The following is a 17,693-nucleotide window of genomic DNA, read 5'->3' on the forward strand; positions in this document are numbered from 1 at the left end:
ACAGCCCAGAGCCAGCTGAGGAGGAGGAGGAGGAGGTCATAGACTACAGCCCAGAGCCAGTCGAGGAGAAGGAGGAGGTCATAGACTACAGCCCAGAGCCAGCTGAGGAGGAGGAGGAGGAGGTCATAGACTACAGCCCAGAGCCAGTCGAGGAGAAGGAGGAGGTCATAGACTACAGCCCAGAGCCAGTCGAGGAGAAGGAGGAGGTCATAGACTACAGCCCAGAGCCAGTCGAGGAGAAGGAGGAGGTCATAGACTACAGCCCAGAGCCAGCCGAGGAGAAGGAGGAGGTCATAGACTACAACCCAGAGCCAGTCGAGGAGAAGGAGGAGGAGGTCATAGACTACAGCCCAGAGCCAGCTGAGGAGAAGGAGGAGGAGGTCATAGACTACAGCCCAGAGCCAGCTGAGGAGAAGGAGGAGGAGGTCATAGACTCCCCACACTGACCCACTGTCCACTACCAGCCACCGTACCCAACCCACTCGGCCTACCATCCCCACTCGCCCTAGCATCCCTACTCGCCTTTCCACTCGCTTTCCACTCGTCCAACCACAACCACCCCTGTGGACGACATGGTCCGAATCCACCTGAATAGAACTGCACCCAGGGTCCCATCGCTGAACACACCCAGCCCCGAGGTCAGAGAGCACAGCTTCCAGTTCCTAATGAGGCTCCACATGAACCGCTTCAACCAGCGCCTCAGCATGTTGGAGAGCAACACCCTGGACATCAGGGAGGGCATCCAGGCCATGAGGGGCCAGCAGAGCAAGCTCAGCATCCAGCTGGAGACACTCCTGGCCCTGCAGTCAGAGCCTGCCCTTGAGAAGAAAGAGAGGGTGGGCGAGCTGGAAAGTAGCTACATAGACATGGACACTTGTCTGAGAAGGCTGGAGGGTCGTCTGGAGATCGTGATAGATGGGTTTACTGCCCTGGCTCAGGAGATGAACAAGGTGAAACGCTTCAGACACACCTCATGGTCTGCCAAAGAGGTGAAGGCACTGCCACCAATCTCTACAGTCTTAGTGCCAGGGGTTACCACAACTCGACCCACCTCAATTAACAACCATTAAAACACTGAGACCCACTGTCAGGACTCAATCAACAATCACCAGGTCACAAACTAGAGCCACAGTCCCCAAAATCGTACCAATGTCCCATCTCCCTGCTAACAAAGCCACAACAACCCCTCAGAGGAATAGAAAGCACAAACCAACTGTCACCAGAAAGTCCACATCCCAAACATTCACAAAAAGACAAACTACAAAGCCTAAACCATTAACAAAAGTCTGAAACAAAGACTACGATGGCCAAGAAGATTCCCGTGACAGCTAATAAGTGCTCAACACAGACAAGTCAATCAAAACCAAGGCAAGCTAAAGTAGACCTGGCTGCCATTAAGTATCAGCTGGCACCACCCTCCCATAAACATAAGCCTCCAACACTGGTGTCAAGAAATCCTACGTCAACCAAGTCACGTAATCAAGAGGATGCTTCTCGTTCTAGAAGCAGTTATAAAGAAGACAGTGCTTTCAGATTAGTTGTACCTGATTCAAAGATTCAACCCAATGTTAAAATCACAGAAACAGTTGGCAGAGAAACATGCCACTCAAACAAAGGTTATGGGAAAACCACTGCTCCAGACACATACCAGTTGGCCCCACTGTCCCACAAAGTCCAGGAAGTGTCAAAAGCCAAAACAAGTTACTCTAAGAAAGTTCTCACCACCATGTTGGCAACCACCAAAACCACCTCTTCTTTGAAGCGTTCAAAGTTAACCACAAAGAGTAAAGTCAAAACAACTAGTTCCAAGAGATCCCCACAGAGGAAGAAAACCCAGCACCAGTCTAATGTGCTGGACCTACTCAAACTACTCCAAGGTAATGATGGAAAGTCTTCCCAAAAGAACAAGACACAGAAGCAAGATGGTTCCTATGGTTCTTTTCACATTGTTTTAGGAAGGCTGGCCATTCCTGTCAAAATTATCCCTGATTATTAGAGACATTTACAGTGGCTTGCGAAAGTATTCAACCCTCTTGGCATTTTTCCTATTTTGTTACCTTACAACCTGAAATTAAAATGGATTCTTGGGGGGTTTGTATCATTTGAGTTACACAACATGCCTACCAATATTATTTCATCGTGAAACAAACACGAAATAAGACAAAAACCCCAGAAAACTTGAGCGTGCATAACTATGCATAACCCCCTTGAAGTCAATACTTTGTAGAGCCACCTTTTGCAGCAATTTCAGCTGCAAGTATCTTGGGGTATGTCTCTATAAGCTTGGCACATCTAGCCACTGGGATTTTTTTACCCAATCTTCAAGGCAAAACTGCTCCAGCTCCTTCAAGTTGGATGGGTTCCGCTGGTGTACAGCAATTTTTAAGTCATACCACAGATTCTCAATTAGATTGAGGTCTGGGCTTTGACTCGGCCATTCCAAGACATTTAAATGTTTCCCCTCAAACCACTTGAGTGTTGTTTAAGCTGTATGATTACATGCTGACCGGACACATCGTGTGTGCAAGCGTTGCAAAATACATTTAGAAATCCATGTTAGTCAATTATTGCACCCACACTGATCGCATGCGACGCCAAGGGCTAAAATGGAAGTCATTCCTATTTCTGACGCAGATCGCGCTGAAATTCCTGCCTCTCCCATCTCCTCATTGGTTTATAGAAGCAGGTAGCCACGTGCCATCTCCTCATTGGTTATACCCACGTGGGTGATTGAAAGACGAACTGTTTTGCCGGTCATCGTGGTAATACTATGAAAGTTTAGATGCCGATCACCATATAAGTTCAAAGATGAAAAAGCCTGGAAGGAGGAGAGATGACTAGAAATGATTTGGTTGGCCGTTTTTTGTGTGGATTAATTGTTGGAGTAGAGGTCCTTGTGCATTTCAGGTAAAATAACAACTCAATGTTTATATCCCAGGACATATATATTACATATTAGCTAGCAACAGCAAGCTAGCTAAATAGGACAAATTAACGTTAGCTAGCAAGCTAACTAGCTAAATTGCCATGGATGTTTAATGCTTTTCGACCTGTCCCCAAATGAATGTCATTGGTTCAGAGTTTATTTTGATATTGGTGTGTGGGGGCAAAATACAGTGGGGCAAAAAAGTATTTACTCAGCCACCAATTGTGCATGTTCTCCCACTTAAACAGATGCGAGAGGCCTGTAATTTTCATCATAGGTACACTTCAACTATGACAGACACAATTAGGGTAAAAAATCAAGAAAATCACATTTAATGAATTTATTTAGCAAATTATGGTGGAAAATAAGTATTTTCTTCTGTGGAGATTGGAGAACCTTCCAGAAAAACAACCATCTCTGCAATACTCCACCAATTAGGCCTTCATGGTAGAGATCCTTGATGAAAATCTGCTCCAGAGCGCTCAGGATCTCAGACTGGGGTGACCTTCCAAAGGGACAGCGACCCTAAGCTCACAGCCAAGACAATGCAGGAGTGGCTTTGGGACAAGTCTCTGAATGTCCTTGAATGGCCCAGCCAGAGCCCAGACTTGAACCCAATCGAACATCTCTGGAGAGACCTGAAAATGCCTGTGCACTGATGCTCCCCATTCAACCTGACAGAGCTTGAGAGGATCTGCAGAGAAGAATGGGAGAATCTCCCCAAATACTGGTGTGCCAAGCTTGTAGCGTCATACCCAAGAAGACTCAAGACTGTAATCGCTGCCAGAGGTTCTTCAACAAAGTACTGAGTAAAGTGTCTGAAGACTTATGTAAATGTGATATTTAAGTTTTTTTATTTTTAATACATTTGCTAACATTTCTAAAAACCTGTTTTTGCTTTGTCATTATGGGGTATTGTGTGCACATTGCTGAGAGATTTTCTTGTTTGTTATCCATTTAGAACAAAGCTGTAATGTAAAAAAACGTGGAAAAAGTCAAGGGGTTTGAATACTTTACGAATGCTCTGTATACATACAGTATTTAGAGAGTATTACATTTCAGAGCAGAATATCCCAATTGTAGAAATAACCTCCATTAAACAGACAAACTGTAAATATATATATATATATATATGCAAGTATATGCATACTACACAGCACTGTACTCAGCTGCAGTGAAGTATTTGAAGTGAGTTTGTCCGAGGTATCGGCCGTTCCTATGTTCAGGTGTAAATCTATGTTTCAATTCCATCTTCTATTTTTATTGGATGTGTAAAGATATGATTGTCTATGCAAATGTATCCATGCATATGAGATATGTACTTTATGACATTAATTATGCCCTTGGTGCCTTTGAACACTTTTTTTCAAATGTGTGTCTTCAATGTCCTATAACTTGTGCATAACACAAATACTAACATTACATCAACAATATCCAGATTTGCCTTCATCATGCATTGGTCAGATAGTTTCCAAAAACATTTTAATCGTCTTACTGTAAAGATAGACTGGACAGGTCTTTCCAAAGTGAGTATATAACATTTAAGTCCCGTTGAAGCTGTGCGTTGGTTGGCCTTTAACTGTGGAGTTTCCAGTGACGAGGTAAGAACTGGGGAAGCTAGGGTAGCTCTCCTTCAGGGTATCCTGTCAGCTGGACAGAGCTTTGGTGGAGGGCTTGCTTAGGCAATGGGCTTGCTTGGCAATGGGCATAATTGTTCTCAGCTTCTCAGTGTCATATCATGATGAGATATGATGTCTCTTTCTGCAGTTCGACTTTAGTTTTGTGCCTCTTACTTCTCCTGTTGATTTTCTCTGCTCTGCTCTCTGTCAAGGTTTACTTTGGTGACACGTTCTTTTAAGATGGAAATGTAACTTTTAATGCAAACTTGTGCAAATGGGTAAAGAATATATACAGTATATTATATAATTCATGGATTATGTTTTAAATGCTCATAAAATTGTGTAAAATGTGTAAATGAAGCTGTTTCAAAAATATTGTTCAAAACAAGTTGTTCAGTGACTACTCTGCCTCTCAGCGACTGCCAGCAGCTCCGCAGACGCATAGGCCATGCGAACATTGCTAGGATTGCTTACCCAGTTATTTGCTATGACGGAGAACTGCCCTCAACAAAATCGCAAGATTTCATAGCATATAAGTAAATGGACTTTCCTGGGATGCTCAAATGAGCGCTCAGTCAGAACTTCTGGGTCTGCACTTGTCTCCATCCCAATGAGTCTCTCGCACCAGATGGCTTTCTGCCATGCCTGAGACTAATCTGCTCTGTCAGGTACAGATGGCTTTCTGCCATGCCTGAGACTAATCTGCTCTGTCAGGTACAGATGGCTTTCTGCCATGCCTGAGACTAATCTGCTCTGTCAGGTACAGATGGCTTTCTGCCATGCCTGAGACTAATCTGCTCTGTCAGGTACAGATGGCTTTCTGCCATGCCTGAGACTAATCTGCTCTGTCAGGTACAGATGGCTTTCTGCCATGCCTGAGACTAATCTGCTCTGTCAGGTACAGATGGCTTTCTGCCATGCCTGAGACTAATCTGCTCTGTCAGGTACAGATGGCTTTCTGCCATAATCTGCTCTGTGACACTAATCTGCTCTGTCAGGTACAGATGGCTTTCTGCCATGCCTGAGACTAATCTGCTCTGTCAGGTACAGATGGCTTTCTGCCATGCGTGAGACTAATCTGCTCTGTCAGGTACAGATGGCTTTCTGCCATGCGTGAGACTAATCTGCTCTGTCAGGTACAGATGGCTTTCTGCCATGCCTGAGACTAATCTGCTCTGTCAGGTACAGATGGCTTTCTGCCATGCGTGAGACTAATCTGCTCTGTCAGGTACAGATGGCTTTCTGCCATGCGTGAGACTAATCTGCTCTGTCAGGTACAGATGGCTTTCTGCCATGCCTGAGACTAATCTGCTCTGTCAGGTACAGATGGCTTTCTGCCATGCCTGAGACTAATCTGCTCTGTCAGGTGCAGATGGCTTTCTGCCATGCGTGAGACTAATCTGCTCTGTCAGTTGCAGATGGCTTTCTGCCATGCGTGAGACTAATCTGCTCTGTCAGGTACAGATGGCTTTCTGCCATGCGTGACACTAATCTGCTCTGTCAGGTACAGATGGCTTTCTGCCATGCGTGAGACTAATCTGCTCTGTCAGGTACAGATGGCTTTCTGCCATGCGTGAGACTAATCTGCTCTGTCAGGTACAGATGGCTTTCTGCCATGCGTGAGACTAATCTGCTCTGTCAGGTACAGATGGCTTTCTGCCATGCGTGAGACTAATCTGCTCTGTCAGGTACAGATGGTGATAAATCAAAAATCAAATTGAACTTGTAAATAAATAATCATAAGAGTCATGGGAGTCTAGGATCTGATAAACCAGACATTTCAAATCAAATCAAATCTTATTAGTCACATGCGCCGAATACAACAGGTACCGAATTCAACCTTACAGTGAAATGCTTACATACGAGCCCCTAACCAACAATGCGGTTTAAAAAAATACAGATAAGAATAAGAGATAAGAGATAAAAGTAACAAGTAATTAAAGAGCAGCAGTGAAAAAACAATAGCGAGACTATATACAGGGGGGTACCGATACAGAGTCAATGTGCAGAGTCAATGTGCGGGGGCACCGGTTAGTTGAGGTAGTACGTACATGTAGGTAGAGTTATTAAAGTGACTATGCATAGATAACAACAGAGAGTAGCAGTGGTGTAAAGAGGGGGTGGGAGTTAGCTAGCTCCCACGCCAATTTCAAGTCTTTCTAAACTATTATCTGACTAACTCGGAAATACGAGGTTATTTCAGAATGAAAGTTATTGGGCTAGCACATCATGCTTTGTGACATTATTTTAGCTGGATATCCCCAGTTCGATAATGTGTTTTCACTTATTGTATCTGCATTCTTGTTGTATTCTCACTGGTGCATTCGTTCGTGAGCTAGCTGCTCGTTCTAAAAAGTACCATCTAATCTGTTCAAAACAGTGGCAGCATGTGCAGCAGTGGTCATTCGTTTATTTTTTTAAGCAAAAGTGTATTTACGCTGTTGTTCAAATGCACAGATTGCTTTATATAACTTCTCAAAGAAACTACCAGTAGTTCAGCCAATCAGCAGCCGATGGTTACAACATTTGACACATGTCGCCAACATTGGCAATACATATTTTTCATCCTCTTTTTGCGTCTGGGAAGTGGTGGAACAAAGCTGTAATTACGCATGTCTTATTCTGTGAGTCTGAGTCTGTTTGGTAAAACAATGCAGATTATTTACATGCAGAGGACTTGGGAAATGAATAGTGTGTCTCCAACGGACATCCACAATGAATAAATTCTGGATGTTGGCAAATAATGTGACAACTCTATTGTATAGCTTGTATCCATAGTCTTTTCACAGAAATGTGTCTACTCTGGGCCAAGAGCGTGCTGTGAGGTCTCATCACGTATCTATCTCCTCACACAGCTAAGCACAGTTTCCTGCCCCCATTGTTCCTTCCTTTGGTTTAAAAAAATGTATCCTCTTTGACTGGAAATGTTTGTTTTAAAGTATAAGTGTTCGCCGATCTCCGTTTCAGATGTGCTGCTGGGTACACAGGCAACCCCCAGCTCGGCCAGAGGTGTAGTGACCTGAATGGTATGTGTATGGATTATTCAATTCAATATAGCTTTATTTATCCCCTCAGGGGCAGTTAAGATTGTTATTACACAGTGCTAACAGGCTGCAGCTGCAGACATGTGTACACAATTAAAATGATTGTATTTGATAGAATGAAGGCACACATAGTGAAAACCTCTGCTGTGTCATGTTTACAGGTAACTGCTATAACTGTGACCAGAGAGGAAGTGAAGGATGCAATGGAAATGGTGTGTGTCGCTGCAAGGTAAGAAAACCAAGGCTTCTGTAAGTGCATCATAATAACTACCATCCTCATTGACATCCCAAACCCAATACTCAGACGCGGGCAGTATAGGAGCATCATGGCAAAACCTGTAAGTCTGGCTAATAGCTTCTACCCTCAGATTCAGGCTGCTGAATAGCCACCACTAGTCAGCTACCTGCTCTGCTGTCCCCCCCTCTCCCCACCCTCTATATTTACCCTGCCCCCACCCCAATGGATATTTATCATTGCCACGGTTGTTAATGTGTATATATTATTATTTCTGTTTTATTATTATCTATTTGTATTATATTTGTGTTGGTTTTTTCACTTTGTCCTGCGTTGTTGGAGCTCGGAGCGCAAGAATTTCATTGTACCCTGTAATTACATCTGCAACCCTGTACATGGGACTATTAAACTCTTTAAATTTACATCTAAATATCCTTATCCACTTCTGAGGGTTACCTCCGTGAGATAGTTTGTCCCACAGAAATAGAATAACTAGAATGGCATTCTCATTCAGGTCAATTTTCTATTTCTATGGTTAGTTCCACTCTCACACTATATATAATTGTGTTCCAGATGAACGTTGATGGCCTTGCCTGCTCCAACTGTAAGCAGGGAACCTTTCACATCAGCACAGACAACAAAGATGGCTGCCTGTCCTGCTTCTGCATGGGTGTCACACAGCAGTGCTCCAGCTCCTCCCACTACAGAGACCAGGTACCCAGGCAACAAGAACTAGGAAACTACTTCCTAAATTAAATATATGAGTAAAGTTTTTTTGTTGTAATTTATTTGTTTATACACTCGACAAAAATATAAACGCAACATGTAAAGTGTTGGTCCCAAGTTTCATGAGTTGAAATTATCCATACGCACAAAAAGCTTATTTCTCTCAAATGCGATAAAATGTGTTTACATCCCTGTTAGTGACCCTTTCTCCTTTGCCAAGATAATCCATCCACATGACAAGTGTGGCATATCAAGAAGTTGATTAAATAGCATGATCATTACACAGGTGACTTTGTGCTGGAGACAATAAAAGGCCACTCTAAAATGTGCAGTTTTGTCACACAAAACAATTCCACAGATGTCTCAAGTTTTGAGGGAGAGTGCATTTGGCATGCTGACTGCAGGAATGTCCACTAGAGCTTTTGCCAGAGAATTGAATGTTAATTTATGTACCATAAGCGGCCTCCAATGTCATTTTAGAGAATTTGGCATTACGTCCAACCGGCCTCACAACTGCAGACCATGTGTATGGCATCGCATGGGGGCAAGCGGTTTGCTGATGTCAACGTTGTGAACAGAGTGCCCCATGGTGGTGGTGGTGATGGTGGTGGTGGTGGTGGTGGTGGTGGTGGTGGTGGTGGTGGTGGTGGTGGTGGTGGTGGTGGTGGTGGTGATGGTGGTGGTGGTGGTGGTGGTGGTGGTGGTGGTGGTGGTGGTGGTGGTGGTGGTGGTGGTGGTGGTGGTGGTGGTGGTGGTGGTGGTGGTGGTGGGGTTATGGTATGGGCAGGCATCAGCTACGGACAACAAACACAATTGCATTTTATCTATGGCAATTTGAATGCACAGAAATCCCTTGACAAGATCCTGAGGACCATTGTGAGGCCCATATTGTTTCAGTATCTGTGACCAACAGAGCTATATTCCCAGTCATGTAAAAGCCATAGATTTAGGGCCTAATTTATTTATTTCAAATAATTGATTTCCCCATATGAACTGTAACTCAGTCAAATCTTTGAAATTGTTGCATGTTGCGTTTATATTTTTGTTCAGTATAGATATGTAAAGTGTAATGTTGTTTATATATGTGTTCATGCAGGGCTCATCTGCGAAAGAGTCTGTGGTCTCAGCATGACTCCCGGCTTAAATTAAAGGTTAAATTAAACAGAGCACTTTGAGTGTAGGCTCTCCCTGGTCCTAGATTTGTTTGACTTTGGCGTGACAATGACCAAGAATTGGCAATTCAACACACAAACAGATAATTACAGCTACTTAGAGAGCACTCTAATTGCCAATAACTCTCTACTGAACTGAACTAAACGGATTCAATTTCCTGAAGCTTTTCCTGTCTCTCTGAGTAAGACTGGTTGATCATTCCTTCCTGTGTGTCCTGCAGGTGTCATCCGTCTTTGTCCCTGGCAACTTCCAGGGCTTTGCTTTGGTCAACCGGCAGCGCACCAACCGTATCTCCACCGGCTTCACTGTGGAAGTGTCCACCGATGGCACACAGCTCTCCTATAGCAACTTTGACTACCTAGGCCAGGAGCCCCACTACTGGCAGCTGCCTGGGGTCTACCAGGGGGACAAGGTGAGTCACAGATGAGGATCTGGCCAACTGGTCAGCAGAGACGTTCCATACTCCTGTAGATCTCAGCTCAATCCCAGCTTCCCAGTGCTCTCTATGATGGAAAGCGGCTTCTACTCGTGCTGAGAACTTCTACATTCCTGCTCAATGTTCTCTTTCAATTTCTGCTTAATTAAGTAGCCTGACTTTCTGAGCCAGAGCTGATCTTCTCTTGCTGTGAAATGGGTTTGCTAAATGAGTTATAGCAGAGAACACTGAGAGTGAGGGCCAATGTCCTCATAGTGTGGAGACAGAGTTTGGTTGTATACTCCATGAATTCACCATTTATTACTAGGGTTAGAACCTCGTCAGAAGGCCTTAGCAGTCTCTGAGATAGTAGACAGTACTTTGTCTGTTGATGCATCTACGTTTAGAGACCATCGCATGATTACATTTTCATTGGTATTGATGAGATTATGGCTCGTTAAGCAGCAACATTAATTGCTTCTTTATTTCTTGGTTTGCCTGCCCACTCTATAGAAGGAAGCTTTCTTTGCTCGTATGAGACGAGCACATCAGGTAAACCAGTGGTGCTTGTCGTGTGCTGATGATTGTGCATAAAGTATCAGACTTATTGTGAACAATTGATGACAAAAATGTCCGTTTGTAATTCAAACAAAGATTGGTGTGATTTGGCAATTGATCGTACTGATTGGTGTCCAGTATTTTGGTAAATGTTTCATACATAAACCATAACACAACTGTGTTTGAGATGCATGGATTGCCTGCATAGTTTTCCAATGGCCTCGATTTTTTCCTAGTTTTAGCACAGTTGTAGCAGCAATCAACACCCAGTACTTGCTCTATTTTCACACAATATTAGGAATATTTTAGCTTAAGATCAAATCACAATTTATTGGTTGCTTACACATGTTTAGCAGATGTTATTGTGGGTATAGCGAAATGCTTGTGTTCCTAGCTCCAACAGTGCAGTAATATCTAACAACTCACAACAATACACACAAATATAAAAGTAAAAAAACGGAATTAAGCAACATAGAAATATTAGGACAGAGTATGTATATACAGTGCCTTGCGAAAGTATTCGGCCCCCTTGAACTTTGCGACCTTTTGCCGCATTTCAGGCTTCAAACATAAAGATATAAAACTGTATTTTTTGTGAAGAATCAACAACAAGTGGGACACAATCATGAAGTGGAACGACATTTATTGGATATTTAACAAATCAAAAACTGAAAAATTGGGCGTGCAAAATTATTCAGCCCCCTTAAGTTAATAATTTGTAGCGCCACCTTTTGCTGCGATTACAGCTGTAAGTCGTCATGTTAGGATGAGCCTGCAGGAAGAGTTCCACATGAAGGAGGAGGATGTCTTCCCTGTACGCACAGCGTTGAGATTGCCTGCAATGATAACAAGCTCAGTCCGATGGTTCTGGGACACACTGCCCCAGACCATGACGGATCCTCCAACTTTAAATCAATCCCGCTCCAGAGTACAGGCCTCTGTGTAACGCTCATTCCTTCGATGATAAACGCGAATCCGACCATCACCCCTGGTGAGACAAAACCGCGACTCATCAGTGCCAGCGACGGGGGGTTTGTGCCCATAGGCGATGTTGTTGCCGGTGATGTCTGGTGAGGACCTGCCTTACAACAGGCCTACAAGCCCTCAGTCCAGCCTCTCTCAGCCTATTGCGGACTTACCTAGCACTGATGGAAGGATTGTCCGTTCCTGGTTTAACTCGGGCAGTTGTTGTTGCCAGCCTGTACCTGTCCCACAGGTGTGATGTTCGGATGTACCAACCCTGTGCAGGTGTTGTTACACGTGGTCTGCCACTGTGAGGACGAACAGCTGTCCATTCTGTCTCCCTGCAGTGCTTCGGTGTCTCACAGTACAGACATTGTAATTTATTGCCCTGGCCACATCTGCCTTCCTCATGCCTCCTTGCAGTATGCCTAAGGCACATTCACACAGATGAGCAGGAACCCTGGGCATCTATCTTTTGGTGTTTTTCAGTCAGTAGAAAGGCCTCTTTAGTGTCCTAAGTTTTCATAAGCGTGACCTTAATTGCCTACCATCTGTAAGCTGTTAGTGCCTTAACGACCGTTCCACAGGTGCATGTTCATTAATTGTTTATGGTTAATTGAACAAGCATGGGTAACCGTGTTTAAATACTTTACTGTGAAGATCTGTGAAGTTATTAGGATTTTTACTAATTATCTTTGAAAGACAGGGTCCTGAAAAATTTTCTTTTTTTGCTGAGTTTATATAAATGAAAATAGATATTTATATACAGTACCAGTCAAAAGTTACAGTACCAGACACACCTACTCATTCAAGGGTTTTTACATAATCTACATTGTAGAATAATAGTGAAGACATCAAAACTATGAAATAACACATATGGAATCATGTAGTAACCAAAAAAGTGTTAAACAAAATGTATGTTATATTTGAGATTATTCAAAGTAGCCAGCCTTTGCCTTAACGACAGCTTTGCAAACTCTTGGCATTCTTTTAACCACCTTCATGAGGTAGACACCTGGAATGCATTTCATTTAACAGGTGTGCCTTGTTAAATGTTCATTTGTGGATTTTATTTCCTTCTGATTGGCATTTGACCCAATCAGTTGTCTTGTGAAAAGGTAAGGGTGGTATGCAGAAGATAGGCCTATTTGGTAAAAGGCCAAGTCCATATTATGCCAAGAACAGCTCAAATAAGCAAACTGAAACAACAGTCCATCATTACTTTAAGACATGAAGGTCAGTCAAAGCGGAACATTTCAAGAACTTTGAAAGTGTCTTCAAGTGTAGTTGCAAAAACCATCAAGCGATATGATGAAACTGGCTCTCATGAGGACCGCCACAGGAAAGGAAGACCCAGAGTTACATTTGCTGCAGAGGAGAAGTTCATTAGAGTTACCAGCCTCAGAAATTGCAGCCCAAATAAATGCTTTACTCAGTTCAAGTATAAGAAACATCTCAACATCAACTGTTCAAAGGAGACACCAAAGGACACCAAGAAACATGAGGAATGGACATTAGACTGTTGGAAATCCAACCACCGTGTCTTTGTGAGATGCAGAGTAGGCGAACAGATTATCTCCACATGTCTGGTTCCCACCGTGAATCAGAGAGGAGGAAGTGTGATGGTGTAGGTGTGCTTTGCTGATGACACTGTCGGTGATATATTTAGAATTCAATGCACTCTTAACAAGCATGGCTACCACAGCATTCTGCAGCGATACGCCATCCCATCCGGTTTGCGATTAGTGGCACTATCTTTTGTTTTTCAACAGGGCAATGGCCCAACAAACCTTCAGGCTGTGTAAGGGCTATATGACCAAGATGCAGAGTGTTGGAGTACTGTGTCAGGTGACCTGGCCTCCACAATCACCCGACCTCCCAGGAAAAAGGAACAGCAGCCAACTAGTGCTCAGCATATGTGGGAACTCTTTCAAGACCGTTGGGAAATGATTACAGGTGAAGCTGGTTGAGAGAATACCAAAGGTTGTGCAAAGCTGTCATCAAGCAAAGGGTGGCTACTTTGAAGAATCTGATTTGTTTAAAACTTTTTTTTGCTTACTACGTAATGTTATTTAATATTTTTGAAGTCTTCACTATTATTCTGCAATGTAGAAAGTAGTAAAAATAAATAAAATCCCTTGAATGAGTAGGTGTGTCCAAACTTTTGACACACACATATATATATATATATATATATATATATATATATACCAACTACATTACCAAAAGTATGTGGACACCTGCCTGTCGAACATCTCATCCCAAAATCATGACTGAAATACTTATAATAATTGCATATGGGTGTCAACAATCGGTTTTCCGCACACTATGTATTCTGAAATGAGGTTAGTTTAAACAGTTTAAACTGGAATGACCTAAATATGCAACTGAAGTAGTTCAAATGATGGATATGTCTTGAATGGAACTAAACAATCGTATTAAATAAGTCTCTCTTCTGTAATAGTTACTTCTTCATGTGTACAAAGTGGCTGTTTAACACATCCCAATAACATTTCAATGGTTCACAGACAAATCCACTAGAATATTCCACCGGATGTGACTCACCAAACGGTCCATTCTTGGTCTTGTCACTGTAAATGAACAAACTTACAGTATTTGTGACGGGATGTATGGACATTATTGTCAGTATGTGGATAGAATATGGTAGGTTACACGCTACACAAAATTGCTTACTTAAAAGGCACTCTGTTTAATAGACCATTCACATAGTGGATGACTCAGATGTACAGTACTTAACTGTACTGCAGTGAATGAGTCATAAGGAGCTTTGCAGACATCCATCTTTGATTCATTGCTGTGACCATAAACAGTAGTTAAATTCTATAAGCCTTCCATTAGTTCTAGTTCTAAAGTGTCCACTGGCTCCTCCATGGGAAAGTAGAAAGTGATCATAGGAGCCTTGCTTTTTTCACAAAACTAGAGAGTATCTCCCTGGACAGTGGAGCAACTGAGGAAGGATGCGGCCATTTGGGTCTTAATGAAGTCTTTGAAGGGTAATGGCACCTCCCAGTCCAAAAGAGCGAGCCAGGTATTCCTACTGTAGTCTAGCCACACACTGTTACGTCCATACAGCACATCTACTGACAACAATAGAAACCAACCATCTTCCTCACACAGTGTGACCTCATTCCCCTAATATGGATTGCATTTTGGGATTTTCCATGACATTACCAAAAGATAATCCCAACATCCTTAGATAAGCGACTGAACATTTACGGTAGCATGGTTGATATAAGCATGAATGCAACTGCAGCACATTGACAGTAAATGTACCAGATGCATGTAGTAAAAAGGCATGTGTGAATTGCATACAGACCTGAATGAACATGTGAGACTATCTGAAATGTGAAGAGAAGAGAGCCATGTTGTGTCTAATGGCAGACACGTGTGGATGATTTTGTATGTTTTGGGATTATAGAAACTAGGAAGTTGAATGGCCCCAGTGAGTGAAGTTGTGTACACACCACGGCGGTGTAGCCCTGGATATGCATAGGACAGCATGTCTCCTTACCTACACCCAAACACAAACAATGCTTAATGTGTCTCTTACCTACACCCCAAGATCCCAGTGCTTGGTGTGTCTCTTACCTTGCATGATGAGAGGTCTTGTTTTGGAACCCCGCTGAGCCCCCCCACACCCCCCCATCCTCTCCCCCAGGAACAAGTGAAGAAGCTGGATGATGAGATCTGGGAAATTATCTCCAACTTTGGCAACAAAGGCTCTCCGGCAGTCTCTCCCCCCTTCCCTCCCTCCTCCTCCTCCTCCTCTTCCTCGTCTTCCTCTGAGAGGAAGATCCCCAGCCACTCCTATCGTGCTGGGTCTCGTACCCCCATGAAGCCCTTCTCTCCCTCTTCCTCCCCCTCTGGTATTTCCTCCCTGGTACGGCCTACTAGGCCTCAGCCAGCCTCCCCCGGCCCCTCCCCTCAACTCCAGGTACATCTAAAATAACATCTAATAAGATTTAGCTCATCCATATGTGTTATTGTGGTCGTTGCTGACTGATTTACTCTCTGTTTGGGCCTGGTCCTGTTGACAGACAAAACGTCGTGGGACGAAGAACATAGTGGGTCCTCCTAGTGCTCATAGTGGCCCCAGGCCTGCTGAGGTCTCCAGCCTGGTAGACATGACAGTGACAGGCTGACTGACTGACTGACTGACTGACTGACTGGCTTGCCGGTCGGCTAACTGGCTGCCTGATGGCCAGGCGAATGGCTGACTGAGTGACTGTGTGATGATTGACTGACTAACTGACTAGCAGACTGACTGACTGACTGACTGACTGACTGACTGACTGACTGTCTGACTGAACGCATGTCCCTGCCCTTGGCACACACAGAGGAAACTGCCACCTTCCATGCGGTAACATACTGTAGCCAGGAAGGTAAATCAACAACTGATCAAGTTATCGATTCATGAATCATAAGAACTCATATTTCACAGGGTTATCCTGTACAGTTCACCATAGTATTGGCAAAGTGTTAGAGTCTATTTCAAAGAACAAGAAAGGGAAGATTGGTCTGAAAAGAGCAGTTTGTGCATATAGTCCATGGCTAACCAGGGTGGCATTTTCCTCTGGAAAGCACAGAGAACCCACTAATTGCTGTTAAAGTCATACTCTGTAATTGTGCACGTAAAGAGTAGTACTGGATCTGTAATTATAATTCTACTGTACAAATACACACAGTCACCTTAACAAGCTATGATATTCCCATTACACACACAGAAATCTGTTGTTATAGTTGCTAGTCAATGCATGGTGTGAGTCTCACTTTGTCACCAAGTAGTAGTTAAGTAGCAGAGGTCCAAAATGTAAACCCTTTCTCTAAAAGTTGGCTCTACTCTACTCTGTCATGCTTGCCTGCTTGCGATGCCTCTGTCTCTCTCCTTGCTTATCTTTTGATCTCTGTCTCTGGCTTGCTCTCTCATGCCTCTCCTTCCTGCTCTGCCCCAGTACGCTTTGGTCTACAAACGTTTCAGCTTGCACCCAGATGACACCCTCTACTGGCAGCTTCCAGATCAGTTCAAAGGGGATAAGGTAACAACAGTACGAGCCAGACCCAGCCCTCCTGCACCCTGCCTGGGTTGTTGCCCTCCTGTTAACTCCATGGCCACAGACAGAACCACCCCACCCCTCCACCTCAACTAACAGTGCAGGGGAAGGGAAGGACGGCATCACCTGACAACCCTGTAGAGTTTGGAGCTCCTGTTTATTTAAGTGATAATGCCCGACAAGCCGGTGTTTGGAAGATATATTGGCACGGGTGTTGTTAGGCCCGAGACGAAATCGAGGGACGGCAAACCATGCCAATATATCCTCCAAACACCGGGTTACCAACATATTCAAATAATGATTCACATGTTTTCATTACGAACGTTATTTTGATGAATTTATTCATATAATTTCATCATTCCACAAGATATAGTCCCGACAAAAATCTAGGGTTGCTATGCAAGCCGGCTGGTCATTCGTTCTATCGGTTTGGTTGCTAGAGACGAGACCGAGTCGTTCTGTGTCTATGGATGCGACCCAGCCGTTTGTTCAAAATGTTCCATTGCCATACTGGCTGGCAACTTTCTTATCCCTTGCTTGCTAGCTAGCCAACTACGGCTAACTTACAGTCACCTAAAAAAGTGCAGCCAGAATAACAGCAAAATAGCCGCATTTGTTTTAAGCTGTTTTCTAGTGACATTTATTTGGATACATCCATAACAATGAGCTAATGAGAAGCAATTTCTCCTGGCATAGAAAATGTGCTCACTCATCAGGACACTGTTGTTCAGAGGAGCTAGCCAACAACACAGCTAACACAATCACTTCAAACTGAAGCTGGAAAGACTGCAAACTAGACTCACTTCATTTTGTTTGACCTTTTTTCAATTGGCATTTCTTTATATATATCCATAAAAATGATGCCAGCTGATTCATGATTTAGACTGGCTGAGAAACGCTGCCTGCCTGTCTGTCTCGTCCTGACTCCCAACACGTTCATTACTATGGGACAGCTGGAGATC

At 43.6% G+C, this 17,693-nt stretch overlaps 1 protein-coding gene across 50 annotated transcripts in view; it reads left to right on the top strand.

Moving 5' to 3' along the window:
- Positions 1-17,693, top strand: part of LOC118360765 (basement membrane-specific heparan sulfate proteoglycan core protein-like) — a 208,859-nt gene that overhangs the window by 117,670 nt on the left and 73,496 nt on the right. For 49 of the 50 annotated variants that reach the window (XR_008085356.1, XR_008085383.1, XR_008085392.1 and 46 more), the window contains 8 exons: positions 7,513-7,571; positions 7,751-7,818; positions 8,398-8,538; positions 9,944-10,135; positions 10,652-10,690; positions 15,339-15,614; positions 15,718-15,798; positions 16,633-16,716. Coding sequence is in view for 1 of the 50 variants with exons in the window: in XM_052485072.1 (XP_052341032.1) it covers positions 7,513-7,571; positions 7,751-7,818; positions 8,398-8,538; positions 9,944-10,135 (460 nt within the window). In the remaining 49 variants the exon portion in view is untranslated. The remainder of the gene's footprint in view (positions 1-7,512; positions 7,572-7,750; positions 7,819-8,397; positions 8,539-9,943; positions 10,136-10,651; positions 10,691-15,338; positions 15,615-15,717; positions 15,799-16,632; positions 16,717-17,693) is intronic. The other variant, XM_052485072.1, reaches the window with a different exon arrangement.

This window comes from Oncorhynchus keta, chromosome 28, assembly GCF_023373465.1.
Source record: "Oncorhynchus keta strain PuntledgeMale-10-30-2019 chromosome 28, Oket_V2, whole genome shotgun sequence".
Classification (NCBI taxonomy): Eukaryota; Metazoa; Chordata; class Actinopteri; order Salmoniformes; family Salmonidae; genus Oncorhynchus; species Oncorhynchus keta.